At 45.8% G+C, this 17,581-nt stretch overlaps 1 protein-coding gene across 4 annotated transcripts; it reads right to left on the bottom strand.

Moving 5' to 3' along the window:
• Positions 1-10,410: 10,410 nt before the first annotated feature.
• Positions 10,411-17,234, bottom strand: DMRT2 (doublesex and mab-3 related transcription factor 2). Of its 4 annotated transcripts, XM_055309438.1 has the most exons (5): positions 16,798-17,234; positions 15,742-16,022; positions 15,380-15,700; positions 13,817-13,919; positions 10,411-11,536 (listed from the first exon to the last, which is right to left on the bottom strand). In XM_055309438.1, the coding sequence occupies exons 2-5, from the start codon at positions 15,964-15,966 to the stop codon at positions 10,482-10,484; spliced, it is 1,704 nt and encodes a 567-aa protein (XP_055165413.1). In that variant the 5' UTR covers positions 15,967-16,022; positions 16,798-17,234; the 3' UTR covers positions 10,411-10,481. The 4 variants fall into 4 exon arrangements, with proteins under 4 accessions (XP_055165413.1, XP_055165412.1, XP_055165410.1 ...); XM_055309437.1 differs by lacking the exons at positions 15,380-15,700; positions 15,742-16,022 and having other exon boundaries at positions 16,798-17,005; XM_055309435.1 differs by lacking the exons at positions 15,380-15,700; positions 15,742-16,022; positions 16,798-17,234 and adding an exon at positions 14,176-14,933.
• Between the last annotated feature and the right edge of the window lie 347 nt (positions 17,235-17,581).

The following is a 17,581-nucleotide window of genomic DNA, read 5'->3' as shown; positions in this document are numbered from 1 at the left end:
CCCAAGTTTAAAAAATCAGGGCGCCTGGGTGGCTCAGTCAGTTGAGTGTCTGCCTTTGGCTCAGGTCATGATCCAGAGTCCTGGGATGGTGCCCCACATTGGGCTTCCTGCTCAGTGGGGGAAACTGCTTCTCCCTCCTCCCTGCTCATGCTTTCTCTCTCTCTCTCACTCTCTCTCTAATAAATAAATAAAATCTTTAAAAAAAAAGAATCAGATTTATGGATCTATCCATACATCAGCAAGTAGAACTGAACTTCTACTTTATTATGCTTGAATAGACTCACACTTTATCTAAATCAATAATTTCAAATCCCTTTTGGTTTTGTTAACTATATTGAACATAATTTTCAATCAAAATTGACCAGTTATTAAAGTAGCTGAAACAGAGAAGACACTTTTGAAATTCATTATTTGTTATCATACAGACAAGAATATTAATCCAATTAATCCCAAGATTTCATATATAAAATTATTTTTATTCAAAAGCAAATATATCGCTTATATATGCAATAAGACTTTGCATGTCATACAACATCAAGAAACACTCTCTTGGAATGAAAAAAAAATGTCTCTTGGAATGAAAAGACTCAAAACATACCACATGGGAAAAAATCAACTAAATTAGGGCATTTATCCAATCTAGATATTTCTTAAAATTTCATTACTTACATTGGAATTATACGGAATAAAGGTGCAATGTTCTTATTCACAATGATGTCTGATTTAAGATATTCAGTGAGTTGTAACTTCGTGCCATCTTTTAAATTAAAAGAACAAATTGGTGGTAGGATATTCTAAAGAGTTTGGTGGGAAATGGGCAGCCCGGGTGGCTCAACAGTTTAGTGCACGCCTTCAGCCCAGGGCCTGATCCTGGAGACCAGGGATCGAGTCCCATGTCGGGCTCCCTGCATGGAGCCTGCTTCTCCCTCTGCCTGTGTTGTGTCTCTGCCTCTCTCTCTCTCTCTCTCTCTCTTTCTCTCTGTGTGTCTCTCATGAATAAATAAATAAAAACTTTAAAAAAAAAGAGTTTGGTGGGAGAGAAAAAATACTTCATGTAATCCTTCCACAGGAAATCTGTCATAAAATCAGGAATTATTGGAATTGAAAAACATTCTCCTCATTCAGCAAACAGTTCTTGACTCAATTGTGTGGTAGGATGTGGGACACAAAGATAAATGAAGCAGAGTCTCTGCTGGCTAATTCAATGTCATGCTCAATGCAAGGTTTCTCTTCCTGTGTCCTGTATGAAATCCTCCAAATGCATTCAATACAAGACAGACCAGTCTATTCATGGACAACTCAAACTGAAAGATAGTCTCCCTTTTATTAAGGTTTATTTCACTCCCTGCAACATACTCTTAGCTTTGATTGCGTCTTCTAGAGACTCCCACTGGACCTTAATTAATAAATACTTTAATATGAAGACATAAATCAAGTGCTTTTCTCTTAAACTATCTCTTCTCCAGGTCATCATCTTCAATGTCCTTAACTGTCTATAGTTAGACAAGATGTGAACGTCTTTTGCCATCCTCACTCTTGGTTCTACTTCTTCTGTGGAACCAAGTCCATCGATGTGCCCATTAAAAATATAATGCCCAGGGGTGCGGGGGGTGGCTCAGTCAGTTGATCATCTGACTTTGGCTCAGGTCATGATCTCAGGGTCCTGGGACGGAGGCCCATTTGGGCTCTGTGCTCAGTGAGGAGTCTGCTTCTCTTTCCCAGTGCCCCTCTTCCCCTGTGCTTATATACTTGCTCGTTCTCTCTCAAAAAAAAAAATTAAAAATATATATAATTCCCAAATGTGATCTGACCAAGGGTGGTGCAGTGGTGGGGAAGAATACACAATAGTTAGCGTTTCCCCTTGATCTGGAGACTCTACCAATGGAATCCAAGTTTGCATTAGTAATTACTTACAGCCATGACTCATTCTTGGTTCCTTTTGAACTTTGTGATCCCCTATGACTCCCAGATCGTTTTCACATAAACTAATGTCAAGTCAAATCACCCTCAACATACAGTTTCATAATTGGATGACAGATGTTTTCAAAAGTCACATATAAGATTTTTCCATTTGAGGTATAGTCCCAGTATAAATCCAACTGTGCCATTAACATAGTGGTCAGACCTCCCAACTTCAGTGTCTTCTACATATTGATAATATACCTTTTATGTTTTCATTTGCCAACCAGGATCCAAAACAAGAAGACCCATGGGTCACAAGACTAAAAACTTTCCCAAAAATTGGAATTGATTTATTACTCAATACCTTTTGAAAGTAGCTGTTCAAACAGCTACAAATCCATCTTCATTGTTTTCCATCCACAATTCCCTACCATGAAAGATTTTGTTAAATGCCTTGCTAAAATGAGATACATTTGGCCTACAGCATTCCCTTGATACCTCTCTAGCACCCCTATCATGAAAGGAAATGCTATTAGTTCAGCCTGAAAGCTTCACAACATCTCAGGTACCTTCCTTTGATAACTTTTCATGATGATGCTCCATAAAGGAAATGTGGTAACTGTTGATAGGAGAAGAAACCCTTTGGGTCATGCTACTTAACAATATCAAATGATGTCTTCATTAGTGAAATGATACTTCCATGCTTGCCAGCATGTTATACTTAATGCTCTGGGTCTCCTCTGGGGTAAATTAATTCTTTTCTCCTGTTTTCTTTTTTGCTCTTAAAAACGCATATAGTTTTTAATCTAGTTGCACATATGAAGTAATCACACCATTACCCAACCCCTAGCTTGTTTCAACAATGACTTAAACTCTGATTGCAATGATCAAACTTAAGGCTATGTGGCCTTTGGATTGACTGCAACTGAAAATGAAGAAGATAATAATAAAATGTATGTTAAATCGAAAGGTGGAGGGAGCATAACTTCCCTGATTGGGGAGGTTGGGATTGGGAAAGCTGCCTGTTCCTCTCCCTTCCTTTCAAGACTCAACCTGCATGCAAGAAATAGAGACAATGAGTCACTCTCCACATGCCGGGGAGATGTGGGGACCACTGCTAACTGTTCCTTAGGGTGGGTAATTCTACTTAATCCTGGAGCTTAGTATTAGAGATCCATCCCAGAGGTTAGTTTTAAAGATCAACTCAAGAAGTTGTCTTGCTCCTGGGTAGAAGTCCTTCTCAATATAACCAGTATTAAAGGTAGGTAAGGTATATTCTAATCTTCAAATGCCAACATTTTTGTCTTATTTTTTTTAAGATTTTATTTATTTATTCATAAGAGACAGAGACAGAGAGAGAGAGAGAGAGGCAGAGACACAGGCAGAGGGAGAAGCAGGCTCCGTGCAGGGAGCACAACGTGGGACTCGATCCTGGGTCTCCAGGATCACACCCCAGGCTGAAGGCGGCGCTAAACCCCTATGCCACCCCAGCTGCCCTCTTTTGTCTTATTTCTCGATTGAACTCCAGGCATATAATAGAGGTGCTAGTTTTTAGGCTCCTTAAGCATCCATAATGAAATACTTGGATAGGGAGTCCCCTGGCCAAGGATGCCTTTTAGAGGGGTACCATTTCAGGTCAGAAATTGTTCCGTTCTAGCAACTGTGCTCTACAGTCACTTGCTGGAAGCAGCTCAGGAAAGCATGGCCTTGGTCTGAACACTGCAGTCGATCAGAAAATCTGACAGCTGGTGCTGTCCATCAATTACACCTGTCCAGTAGACTCTCTTTCTCGTTCTTTATCTCAATTGTTGTCACAACTCCATGAAACTGTGTGTGTGTGTGTGTGTTACCTTATGAAGTTAGGATAGACATCCAAACATTGCTACATAGAGATAAAGGCAGTCATATAAGTATATATATATATATATATATATATATAATATATTACATCTATCATATATAAAAATTAAATGCAGGGCAGCCCTGGTGGCTCAGCGGTTTAGCACCTGCCTTCAGCCCAGGGCGTGATCCTGGAGACCCGGGATGGAGTCCCACCTTGGGCTCCCTGCATGGAGCCTGCTTCTCCTTCTGCCTGTGTCTCTGCCTCTCTCTCTCTCTCTCTCATGAATAAATGGATAAAATCTTTTTAAAAAATTAAATGCAATTAACATTTATATTTAAAAAAATCTTTAAAAAAATAGATTAGACCACATCAGCTCATGTTGTATACTGGGGAAAAAATTCTCCAAATTTGTGTTCATACACACAGATGTAGATTAAACTCTTTATATGGCCATTTGCCAATCCTATACAGAATTTAAACGAGGAAAAAAAAGAGTTAATAAGTGTGAATGTGGTCTGTAACTTAGCAGGCACTAAACACATGTTAATTATTATTATGCACATTTACCATCACACCAATGCCAATCTATTTCTAGCTACCTCTATCTTTAAATATGTTTAGATATAACAAGTTAAAAAGCAAAATAGCTAATGGTGGTAGAGTATGATAAAAGCTTGATACAACTATTAAAATACATACAAGTGGACCAAAGTTTATTATTTCAGGATGCAGCCATCTAAAGAACTATCAGCCCTACAAATTGGATCCTAGAAGGAAATAAGCCTGAATTTACAGACCTAGAATAGGAACAAAAAAGTTAATCCAAAAATAAGTAAAATCAAGTAGGTAAGAATTTTACTCCCAAATGAAAACCCAGCCTTGATACTAAGTAATGTCATCATCCTACAGGGAATTATGGATTCTTTTTTCTTCTTCATTCTGATCCTTAGCCATTTCTTTGCACTTTAGCACTCCTAAGACTCAGCAGAAGGAATTCCAGGAAGTTTCTTTATACAAGTTGATACAAGTCCTTCATTCCACAATTGGAATTACGCTTTTTAAATGCAAAAGATGTGATAACACACTCACTTAAAACACATCAAAGAGTGCATATCTGATATTGGAGGCTCTGGGCAGAGTTGGTGTTGCCCTGGTAAGGAGTAGAGATGATCCACACACTGGGGGGAGGGGGGGTGGTTAGTGTGGGAAAGATGTATACTTGAAAAAAAACTGAGTTCCTGAAGATGGGAAGAAGGCAAAATCAGGAAGTGAGGACTGAGTGAAGAGATATTTACAACCCATGTTCACAGCAGCACTATTCACAAAAGTCAAAAGATGGAAGCAACCCAAGTCGCCATCGACAGATGAATGGATAAACAGAATGTGGTACAGACACATAATGGAATATTATTCAACCTTAAAAATGAAGGAAATTGTGACATATGCTAATATAAACAAGCCATGAAGTGAAATAAGCCCATCAAGAAGGAAAAATACAGAATAGTTCCACTTAATATGAGGTACCTAACATACTCAAATTCAGGGCACCTGGGTGGTTCAGTGATCCTGGGGTCCTGAAATCAAGTCCTACATCAGGCTCCCCACAGGGAGCCTGCTTCTCCCTCTGCCTATGTCTCTGCCTCTGTGTGTCTCTCATGAATTAAAAAAAAAAAAAGAAACCTTCAAATTCATAGAGACAGAAAATTGAATGATGGTTTCCAGGAGGTGGAGGGGAGTATTGTGTAATGGGTACAGAGTTTCAGTTTTGCAAGATAAAGAGTTCTGGAGATGGATGATGGTGATGGTTGCACAACAGTGTAAGTATATTTAATATCAATGAACTGTACCCTTAAAAATGGTTACAATGGTAAATTTTATGTGATGTGTATTTTACCACAGTCAAAAATATTTTTGTAAACCAAACCAAAAGATCTTCTAATTTTGAAAAAAGAGAGGAAAGCAATTTGTCTACTTTACGACTATGCCTAGGTCTTATCCTACTTCTTTCTGCCACCAAAGGGTTAAAAAGATTTTCTTTCAGTTGCCTTTATTTTTTTTTAGAATAGTTTTACATTCAGGGCAAAATTAAGAGAAAGGTACACTGATTTCCCATAGTCCCCCCAACCAACCCCAATACAGGCATAGCCTCTCCCATTTACAAATCTCCCACCTGAGTGGTACATGTATTAAAACTAACAAATCTCTACTGACACTTCATCATCACCAAGCCCATTTTACAATATGATCTATTCTTTTTTTGTAAGATTTTATTTATTTATTTATTCATTCATTCATTCATTCATTCATTCATGAGAGACCGAAAGAAAGACAGAGACATAGGCAGAGGGAGAAGCAGGCTCCCTCATGGGAGCCCGATGGGGACTCGATCCCACAACCCCCAGATCACAACCAGAGCAGAAGGCAGATGCTCAACCACTAGCTACCCAGATGTCCCACAATCCACTTTTTTTAATGTATTTATTCATGAGAGACAGAGAGGCAGAGACACAGGCAGAGGCAGAAGCAGCCTCCCTGCAGGATCCCCCAGACCCTGGGATCATGCCCTGAGTCAAAGGCAGCCACTCAAACACTGAGCCACCCAGGTATCCCATGAGCCACTCTTTTTTTTTTTTTTTTGACAGACCAGGACAAATTTTAATTTGATTATGTGGATCCAGGAGACATTAGAAGATTGTGTCCTGGAAAAGCTGTCACAAGTAGAATAAAATACATATGGTCAAAAGTCCTAGGTGCTGTACTCAATGGGTTGCTGAACAGACATTGGAACAGACGAGGTCAGGGAAACGCCAGCAATGGTGTTGGAAAGGTTATCAATGGGAATTCAAGCATTATCTTGGATCCCCTATGAGTGAAAATGGGAAAAAGTAGTGAGGAAAATTATCATGAAACTGAGAAATCTGCCCTAGAGTTTAGGATTACAGAAAAAGGTAATAGAAGTGTCTGGTGTCAATGGAAGTTTGGATGCCAAGTGAAGGGAAAGCTGGGAGTCTGCTCAACACCTAAGCATCTTCTGATGGTCTCAGGGCTCCAGGACCTCCTCTCCAGAGGGTCTCCATCCTGGTGATGGCTTAGCTGAACTGTGGCTCCATGGTCCCCCGTTGCTCTCAGAGACTCGGTGGTCCAGTAGCACCCTCAGTCTGGGAGGTCCAAGCTCACTCATTGCTCCCTCATTGTTTCCTGAAACCTCTCCCATGATCCACTCTTAATGTTGTACATTCTGCAGGTTTTGAGGGAAATTTTTTAAATTATTCACATATATTAAATTATTTATAACTCTGTTGCATTAGAATTCAAAATCCACAGAATATATTAAATGTGCATTGAAATCACAGAAATGTAAACATTTACTACTCAAAGTCAAAGAGACCAGCAACACCAGTATCCCCTGGGGATTTTTGGAAAAGCAGAATCTCAGGCCCTTCCCCAGACCTATAGAAAATCAGAAACTGCATTTATCAAGAATCCCGAGTGATTGACTATCCAAGTTTGGCAAGCACTGTTGTAAACTATCCATAACTGCAAACTCAGCCAAAAAAAAAAAAACGTTTGACCAGTTTAGATGGAAGGAAAATTTGTCCCTAAAGCTGCATTTTTTATCGTGAGTTGAATCAAGAAAGAGATCCATGTTTTATTCTCCTTTACATTCTTCAAAATAATTAAAGCCAAATCCATGTATTGCCTTGAACATAGAAAATGCTTACACTGAACCACACATTTGATTTAATGTCGATGACAGTGTTCTTTGAAGATTCTACAGAATCGGATAGTAGCTTTGACAGAAGTGCAATGATGAAAAGAAGCAAAAAGCCAAGCACAAATCTCTCACTGAACAGCCGATGGTAGGTCTGAAATCCCAAGAACTCATCATTATAGCAGAACTAATGTATAATATAATAATCATTAGGGATCCCTGGGTGGTACAGCGGTTTAGCGCCTGCCTTTGGCCCAGGGCGCGATCCTGGAGACCCGGGATCGAATCCCACGTCGGGCTCCCAGTGCATGGAGCCTGCTTCTCCCTCTGCCTATGTCTCTGCCCCTCTCTCTCTCTCTCTCTCTCTCTCTCTGTGTGTGTGTGTGTGTGACTATCATAAATAAATTAAAAAAAGATTTAAAAATAATAATAATCATTATATTAAGTACTGACCCTTACATATATATGTTCAAAAACAATAAAATTCTGGTCACCGGTGGGGCACCTGGGTGGCTCAGTCAATTATGCATCCGACTCTCGATTTTGACTCAGGCCTTGATCTCAAGAGTCCTGGGATGGAGCCTGAAACAGAGCCCAGAGTTGAGCCTCTCCTTGAGTTGGAGTGCCCTGTGCCTGCAGAGGGCTTGTACTCAGCAGGGAATGTCTTACTCTCCTCTCCTTCTGCCCACTCCCCCTTCACATGCCAGTTCTCTCTCTCTCTGTCTCAAATAAAAAATAAATCTTTTTTAAAAATGTGGCCACTGGGGGGAAAAAATGTGGCCACTGGTAATGTGAGAAAAAGCATTAATAGCCACAGTCAACTGGATTCACTGAATGAGACTAAAATGATAGAAGACAGGGCAGCCCAGGTGGCTCAGCGATTTAGCACCGCCTTCGGCCCCGGGGCGTGATCCTGGAGACCCAGGATAGAGTCCGACTTCAGGCTCCCTGCATGGAGCCTGCTTCTCCCTCTGCCTGTGTCTCTGCCTCTCTCTCTGTGTGTCTCTCATGAATAAATAAAATCTTTAACAAAAAAATGATGTCCCCAAATATTCACTGAATACAAAAGAGAAAAAAATTGACCATTTTAAGTATTCAAAACATTCAAATAGAGTAAGAGAGAAAATCCATGTTTGAGTGAGAAGGCCTGCTCCTTAGGGATTTTTCTTCCTCTTGAGATTTTTTTTCCCATGGGTTTCTTCCGATGTGTCTCCCCCATTACCTCGGTGGTAGTCCGGTTGAATGCTAAGTTTACACTTAACACTGGGCACAAAAAATAAATCCCTGATAGGAAGACAAAAGTTAACAACTCTGTAGATAAAGCAAAGATGATTGGAGGAGCAGGAGGGGTGAGTGGAGTGAGGTTCTGTCTCTGACACCACGGCATCTGTCGCTGGAAAACATACTTCCACTCCGTGATAATAATCTCCGTCATTGGGAGCTCTGCCCTCTTTCATTTTCTTTCCCTCTGGCAAACTTCCATTTGCTCTGGCTTTTGCAATAGTAAAAATAAGTAAATTTGACTCAATCAAACCAAGTATTCTTTTACAAGCACAAACTGGAAATCAATCTTAAGGTTTGGCTTGTTGTTTTTGAAATCGATTCTAATTTTAAGTCACAATTCAGAGAAACCCTGGAGGTTTACATGAGCTCATCAGTAGCAAAATCATTTTTAAGTAATTTTAAATGTTTTCCAGAGCAAAAAAGAAACTCTTTAAGGCTGCCAAGCTTCTTGGCACATTCCACATGCCCGACAAGCAGTTTTGTTCCCTAAGTAAGGGGAGAATTGGAAGTAACAACTCACTCCATCACAAAACTAAAGGTAGGATATTTGGCTCTTGGTTTTCTGGGTCGAAATGACTGTGGCATCTTAGAATTTCATCTGGGGTTCACAGATGAGGTCTCCAGAGATAAACTGAATACTCTCATAAATGTCTTACTCTCATTTTATCAAACCTATAGAACAATAGTTATTAACATTTTATTGAGCAAAACTAAAGGGTAATAAAGAATCAAAAATGAGGGGACAGGGAGGACATGGTTAAGACTCCCGAGGCTCATGCTGTGATAAACATCTATCTGCAGGCTTCGGTAACTGTCAGCTGAAGCAATTTGAATAGTGAATTTTTTTAAGCCTTTGGCACTGGAGACGATGTGGGAGCCTCCAGCTGATACCTGGGGACCAGTGGGTCACGACTGTGCCTGCCTCTCAATGGCTGTCACCAGTCCTTAGGAAACAGTGAAATAACAGAGCTGAGAGGGCTTCACCGACTGCACCTGACAAGGGAACCTGCTCTGTGACCCCTAGCAACCTAGAAATCATAGCAAGTTCAATCTAGAAAGGAAGCTGGAGGCTCCAAATACATATCCTATCAGGAAAGGAAACCAGGACTCAGCCAAAAGACATCCAACCCAAGAACTCAGGTCATCATATAAATAAGATCTTAAACTTGGCTTTCCCGCAAATTAATTCCACTTTGTCCAACCATGTAAAATCACGATTCTACAGACATGCAAATCTGTGCTGTGTTCTTCTTCAAGCTACTTTTGCCTCAGTCTCATATAGCTAAGTGCACACACCCTCTAAAATGCAAAACCAAGGCACTATAAACTATAGCCCATGGCCCCCGGTGACCATTAAGAGCACTTGAAAATATAAAGCACCACAGAAGAATAAGGCACATACTTTATGGATACTAGTGTTTCATCTAGACAAAGACAACTAGGTACTTCTGCAAATATTCGGTCTTTGAGAAGACAGTGTCAACTTTATTGCTTTTTGAAATGCTGTGTAAAGCATGGAACTTTACAGTCTGCACATAAGCAATCTCCATCTTTACATTTAAATATATTTATGTGGTGAGAAAAGGTACATGCATATGAATAGATATTTTTTAGATCATCACCATTTACATTAGAAATTTCTTTACACAAACACCTTAGCTTTTTCTTAAAAAAAAAAATAGCAATGGGTAAGAACCCTCTGAGATCGCAGAAAATCCAGCTTTCCGTGCAAGCAGCCTTTCACTGAGAAACATGAGTGATGGCAGATGAAGGCCTCTTAAGAATCGACTCAACAGAAAATGACAGTGGTTCATTCACAGAGAGTTTTGTTCCAACTTGTTTGGCTACGAAAAGGTCTTTGGCGTATCTGTCTATTGTAAATGTGTACTTCTGGTTCTCCTTGACTAAACATTCTCTGTGTTTCTTAGGGGCCTCTTCAAAGGCCTCTTTGACAAATGGTGTTTTCAACTCGGGACCTGATTTGTCATTAAGAGTTTGCTGGAATAATGAGTGGAATGGATTATGTTTAAGTGGCAGAGGGTGCCTGGTGCTTTCTTTGCTGATCCTGGTTAAGATATGCCCTTGAGCTGCCAGGGGGTCCGTGTCAACGGTAGAGAAATTCCGTCTGGGTGGGGAGAAAGCAGACCTCTCGGGGATGGCCTGGTGACCCTGAAGGTCGCTTCTCGAGGTCTGGACCTCCGGAGCTTGAGGCAGCACCAGCAAGGCTTCTAGTTTGGGTGGCATGATGTCGTGTTCAGCGACAAGACCCTCCTGGACTCGTACTCCCTTCAGGTCCCAGCTGGCCCCAGGCTTCAGGGCCTGGACCGAGGTGGTGGTGTTTAGCAGGCACTGCTGATAGAGGAGGGTGTCGCTGATGGGGCCACACTTGGGCCAAACCAAGAATCTCGAGGAAAAAGGATATTGTCTGTACGTCGTGGCCACACTAACGTTGGAAGAGATGAGTTCCATATTCCCAGACCCCGAATACTGCATGGTAAGATCAAGGCAGGTGGGCAAAAGATTGCAGAAGTCTTTGTTTGGCGGTTCCACTGGCGTGGGGCTATAGGCACTTTTGTAGGAGTTATATTCAGGTCCGTGCACCATGCGATTGGGCAGGAACAAGGCAGCAGCTTGGGAAGCTTCCAGCATCTCCCTCTCTTTATATTCTCTCTCCAGCATAATGTTCTCCAGCTCTTTATCAGCAAAGGCTCGCCTTTTCCTCATCCGGTCACTTACCGGGGGAGGTAGGGGTAAGCTCCCTCCCACATAAGTGTCTGCTGGAATGGGGCGGTAGCCTAAAACAAGCAAGTATTGCACAGGAAAAGAGATTAACATGGAGGGGAGACAACTCTGGAAATTCAGAAGGTAACAGAAACACTGCAAATTGGCAGAACAGGAACAATTTACCATTCTAAAACATTAATATTTTATACAGAAAGCAAAAGTGTAGGCTCAATTTAAAATCATTCTCTTTGGGGAGCAGGTGAGCCCTGTTGTAACTTTTGGTTGTTGTTTTGCTCTTATACGTTTGTTTATTTACCTTCAAAGGCACTTCACTGGCTGAAACTGAAACATACTTCCCAGCCTCCTATAGTAAGAGACAAGTCTGCTCATCTTGCTTCAATCAACACTTTCTTACTATCTGTATCATCTTTTTCCTTTATTAAAAAAGATCTCGGGGCACCTGGGTGGCTCATTGGTTGAACATCTGCCTTTGGCTCAGATTGTGATCCTGGGGTCCTGGGATCAAGTTCTGCATCCGTCTCCCCCACAGGGAGCCTGCTTCTCCTTCTGTCTGTGTCTCTGCCTCTCTGTGTGTGGGTCTCTCATGAATAAATAAATAAAATCTTAGAAAAAAATCTCTATACCTAAAGCTGATGGCACTGTTATTTTCTAAAGATGGTTCATTATGTACACATTGTTACAGGTGTAGAATAATCCAAGGAGAACTAGGGAAAAAGAGAAAGTTACAGCAGATTAGTGGGGAGAAAAAGAGAAGAGACTTAAGGAAACACAGAAACACAGAAAATTGAAAAGAGCTGTTAACCAGTCAAACAGACTCTGCAGTGATTTAACCAAGCCCCTCCCCGACGCTGGCAGTAGAAACAAACAAACAAAAAAGTGAACCAGGAGAAAAGAGATTGGCAGCTGTATTGAAAATAACTGATCTAAAACATTTTTCCCAAGTTCTCATCATGTTGGCCAGGTACCAAGAGCAATCATTAGCATATAAAATCACTGCACATTTTATGGATAAGGACAAAGTTTTTTTAAAAAAACAAAGATTAGCATAACATAAATAGAATTCCTGGCAGCATAAAATACTTTGATTATTTCACTAACCCCATGCACTGGCTGCTCTCAAATTTGTTTGAAGGATCCATTGGGATGTTTGTGTTTACATAGTGACAAACCCATCGTCCTCATTTGCAAATAAAATAAAATTTGAAAATTAATGTTTCCATCTCTACCGTACGTTTTGCCAGGAAGTTATTTACTTGAATTTACTATTCCATTTGGCCCTCCCACTCCTCAAGTTGCTTTGGCACCATTTCAATTTCTCCGTGTGGTCCCTATGGCTATAAATCTGTTTACCCAGTTTGCAAACAAATTTCGTTTTTAATGCATGAGAAACCATTCTAAGGTCAGAAGCATACAGTACAGGGTAAGACACGAACAAACTTTAAAACCTGTGCAGAACCAACTCCATTCAGAAGCCATATAAGAAAAAAACGAATTCAACTATCTTAAAAAAAAAAAAACCCTGCTTTTCAACCTGAATCTTTTGAAAAGACAGCGATTAGAACAAATATAAGCCTTCCTTTATTAAAATTGTGAAAGGCAATCAATATATTATTTATCAGATCAATAAATAAATTTCAAACCCAAACAGAGGTGGTTTTAAAAATTGGCAACAATTTAAGAAAAATTAATGTATCTTTAGGCTTTAGAGAACGTGAAAACGTGGTAGAGAGACAAAATTCACGCTGGTAAAGTTCAACTTCAACCTCCATGTCTCTCGAGTGACATAAAACCTCTCCCACATTCCACAATCTTGACTGTCAGAAATGGTAAAGTGAGGTGTGGAATAACCGTAATTATGTAGCTAATCCAGGGAGGAATAAGGTGTCATGAAAAGGAGTGGTATTAGAGACTGGATCAGCCAGATGAGAAGTTCACCTCCTCACTGGACCTACTCTAGCTCCAGCTACAACCAAAGAATTTTTTTAAAAATTCATTTCCTTTCTCACTCCATAATCAGGTGGCAGTGGATCTTTGCACATCCCTCATGGTAGGGCAAATTGCAAAAGCACGCCATGTTAACCCCTTTAACTATGAAGCAGACACCAGCTATTGAGCAGACAGCAAAAGTACCGCTGATGAAAACCTCAGGAGGTATGTGAGATCCACTTTCCTACATCCTGACTGCCTCCCTAGAGCAAAACTTCCTAATAAAAAGCACCCTCCCCTCACATTGCTCCTCCACAGGTTAATAAAAATGCCATATGTGTGAATAATGGGAATCCCTTAGAACTCGGTTTAAAAGGCTGAAGGGTAATTCTGCATTGCTTTACCTTCTAAAATGCTTTTGGCCAGCAAACTGGGTGCCCTGACTTGCCTCTGATACACAGCTTTGCGCTCGAAATTATTCTGCTTCCCAGAAAGCCCCTTCTTGTCCTGTAAACAGAAGAAACATAATCAACAAGGCCCTTAAAGAAATCATGGGACCGGAAGGGAGTAAGAAGGGGTATCAGCAACCCTCCCCCACTAAATGTATTTATTTTCCCATCCCATGTAAAAATGATTCTAAGCCAGTTTACATCAGCACCCCTTAATTCCAGGGCTACAAGCTAGAAGCTCTGTCTGAAGCCACCAACTTCGGTCGATGGGGAGTGGGGCAGATTTCTTTCTGAGGCCGCTTTGCTAAACTCACCCCAGATTCATCCCGCAGCCAGAAGTTAGGGGACATCCCACAGGAGGGTAAAATCCACAATGGAGACCATAAAAGCCAGGCTCTGAAGGACAGCTTGGGGAAGGGGAGGGGGCAGCTGTGTCCCAGGCACCCAGAGGAAGACCCAAAGCTGCCAGGGTCTGCCATTGTGCAGTGAGGTGGAGCTGGTTTCTCCTCCTGCATGGCGGGTACGATGGGGTGCAGGGAGTTGGGGGAGAGGTTTGGGAGGACCCCTCTCACAAAATCTCCCGAGTCTCGCCATAAACACCGGGAGACCGGCATACAGGAAGACAAAACCCTCAAGGCTGCCTGGACGGAGGACTAGGGGAAACCCGACTTCCCTCCCTCCGTCACCACCAGGTCGGTGGTATTCCGAGCGTTTCAGTGCCCAGAGTCCAGCCCAGGAGACCCCGGCGAGATGCACCCTGCAGCGCGGGCCCAGCCCAGGGCCAAGGCCACCTGGGACAGCCGCGCGCCCTCCGCATTCTCCGGGGCCCTGGGAAGCTAATCCAGTGGGGTCACCGCCTTCTGTGTGTGCCGTGACCCACTCCCCAGTCCCCCCTCGCCAAAAAGCAAAAGCAAAACTGTTCCCACGCCCTGAATCTGGGAGAGGGGTCCGCCGCGCAGCCTCCCTTGCTCTGAGCCCTCCCTGCGCAGGAACACGGGGGAACCTGAAATCCGGGGTTCAAGACGACCTTCACCTTAAATTAAACCCTAGCTCTCCCCGCCGCTGGAGCCCGCCCACCCCACCCCGCCGGGGTGCCAGGCAGCAGGGATGCCTCCAGCGGCTTTCAGGGCAGAAGCTTCTGCCTTCACGACCTCGGGTGCGGGCACCTAGCCTCCCGCGCCGTTTTGGTCGCATCTGTAAAATGGGCAGCACGCCCTGGCTCGCGACAGCCGCAGCTCGGCGCGCGCTCGACCAGCCGCGCGGTGCCTTTCCGAGGCCCCCGCCGGTCACGCGGCGGCGGCGGCCACGGCCTCCCCCACCACCCCCGAAGTTAACGTCAACAGATAAAAGCGTTTTGTTCCAAAGCTCCGAGCCACTCTCCAGGCCTCGCTGCCCGCTTTCAGCACGTCTTCCCGGGCCAGGTGGGCCGGCGCCGCCGGGAGCCCGCAGGCCGCCGCGCGCGGCCTCGCCAGGACGCGGCCCCCTCCCCGCGCGGCGGCCCGGCCCGCGGCTACGCACCTCGGTGGCCTGCTGCCTCCGGAGCGCCACCTGGGCGGCCATGACGCGCTGGCGCTCCACCACCAGCAGGCAGTTGGCGCACTGGCAGTCGCGCCAGCGGCAGAAGCGCTTGTGGCCCTTGAGGCAGGACACCACGCCGTGGTTGCGGCAGCGCGCGCACTTGGGCGTGCGGCTGAGCTTGCGCGGCTCCGCGCCGCCGCCCGCGCTGGCGCCGCGCTCCGGGGGCCCGGCGGGCGCGGGCGCGGGCGCGGGCGAGGCCTGCGGCGCGGGCGCGGGCGCGGGCGCGGGCGCGGGCCCCGGCCCCCGCGGAGGTCCCCGCCGCTGCTCCGGCCCGCCCGCCGCCCCCGCGCCCGCCGCCCCGCGCCCGCGCCCGCGCCCGCCTCCAGGCCGTCGCCCTCGTCCTCCGCGTCGTCGTCCTCGTCGTCGTCCTCGTCCTCGTCGTCCTCGCCGTCCCCGTCGGCCGACGGCGGGCTGGGCCCGGGCGGCGTGGGCGGCGGCGGCCCGCGGCCGTCCTCCTCCTGCTCCAGGCTCTCCACGTCGATCTCCCAGTCCCCGGCCGCCGGGCCCGCCGCGGGCCGCTCGGCCATGGCCACGGCGCTGTGCGCTTCGCGGCGGCTGCGGCCTGCGCTCGGCCCCGTGCGCTCTGCGGAGACACGAGAAGACCCCAACACGCGCCGACCGCGGTCAGGCACCGACCCCCGGCCCGCCTTCGGCCCAGGGCTCCTGGCCTACCGCCCCTGGCCCTCCCCTGGCCCTCCCCTCCGCTCCACAGTGCCTTTCTTGTGTCTTTGCCCCCACCCCCACCCCCCCAAAATCCCCAGCCCAACAAGGTTTTTATCTACGGATTCAAAGTGCTCGGTGAGCACCTGACCTTTAACCACAGACCTCTCTGGCTTTACCCCCGGGTAGCGCCCTGACCTCACACGCAAAAGTACTGTGTCCAACTAGGCCGGCCTGGGCCACTTGTCAGGCGTCCCCATGCCCAACTATATGGCCATGACGAATATGAAAACGTCGATGGGAGAGTCCTTTAGACCACAGAGGCCCTTCAGACTTCAGCGAAGTACCAGCCAAGCCTCTCAAAGGCCTCTCATCCTCTTACACCACCACTAGGACCCCTTTTTGAAAGGTCTTCCCATGCTCCTCCCCACCCACCCACCCCCCAGCCCCAGCAAATAACCAACTCAAAAACTACAACTGTTTTTCTGTGCAGAGCCCAAGGACACTGGGCATGGAGCTGCAGATGCCCTTCCAGCATCGACTGCGCTTGAGCCGTGCAGGCCTTGAGCTGCGCGGTCTCCGTATATAAATACCGGGCATGGTTTGCCTTTACAAGCAAGACGTGCAAGTAGAATAAAAAAGATACGAAAGGGGGATTTTGCCCTCCCTGACACCCCGAGCAACATCACAGCACTCACCAAGACTCTGAGGCCCCGGGCTAGCAGCCGAGGCAAAGGATATCCAGCCTTGGGACCTGGCTCTCGGGCTGCTGGCTGTGCTTGCAAACAGAAATCGGGGGTCGCCACACCCTGCCACGAAATCGGGGGCTGACAGCTGGAGGCCTGGATCCCAGTGGATGGGGAGGGGAGTAGGGGGGTGTAGGGGAGCAGGGTGGAAGAAGACGAATCAAGTCCTCAGCAGCCTCGCCCCGCACATCCCGGACTCTGCAAAGTTCTAATCGGTCCTTTGGCAGCCCCGAGCGCTTCACCTCGCTGAAGCTGCTTTCGGCTTCCTCTGGCCCACTCTGGGCGGGAAGGTTGGGCCGCCCCGGCCTGGCTCAGATCTCGGGCTTTCGGGGCGGGCGCACGCAGCCGCGCGCGGCGCAGCGCCCCTTGCTGCAATAGCCGGCCTCTGCTCCCTTTCCTGGTATTATGGGCTCGGGGCCCCGGGCTCCGCGCCCTCTAATTGGGCGGTCGTCAGGCGGTGTGCACGCTGATTGGCCGAGGCGCGCCGGCCTGGCGCTCCCCGCCTCCTCGCGCCCCTCCCGCCGCGCGGCTCCTCCAGGAAAATCCTCCCGCGCGGCGTTCGGTGCAGCCGGGTTGTCGGTCCCAACGTTACGCCCGAAGGGTGACGGCGTCAGCTGGAGTGGAGTCGCCCGTTATCTCGCGGACTATGGGAAACAGGCAAAAAAAAAAAAAAAAAAAAAAAAAAAGCACACACACACACACTCTTAACGCATAGCCTTGTTCACAAGAGAAGGTA

Source organism: Nyctereutes procyonoides, unplaced genomic scaffold, assembly GCF_905146905.1.
Source record: "Nyctereutes procyonoides isolate TBG_1078 unplaced genomic scaffold, NYPRO_anot_genome, whole genome shotgun sequence".
NCBI classification, from domain to species: domain Eukaryota; kingdom Metazoa; phylum Chordata; class Mammalia; order Carnivora; family Canidae; genus Nyctereutes; species Nyctereutes procyonoides.
This window is presented reverse-complemented; position numbering and strand designations above follow the sequence as displayed.

Bases quoted from the DNA above. Each gene is read 5' to 3' on its own strand.
- DMRT2 (XM_055309438.1), bottom strand. From the start codon at position 15,966: ATGGCCGAGCGGCCCGCGGCGGGCCCGGCGGCCGGGGACTGGGAGATC. The intron at 13,920-15,379 runs GTGCGTAGCCGC...TTCTGTTTACAG, and splicing joins GGAGGCAGCAGGCCACCGAG to GACAAGAAGGGGCTTTCTGG. The intron at 11,537-13,816 runs GTAAAGCAATGC...TGCTTGTTTTAG, and splicing joins GGCCAAAAGCATTTTAGAAG to GCTACCGCCCCATTCCAGCA.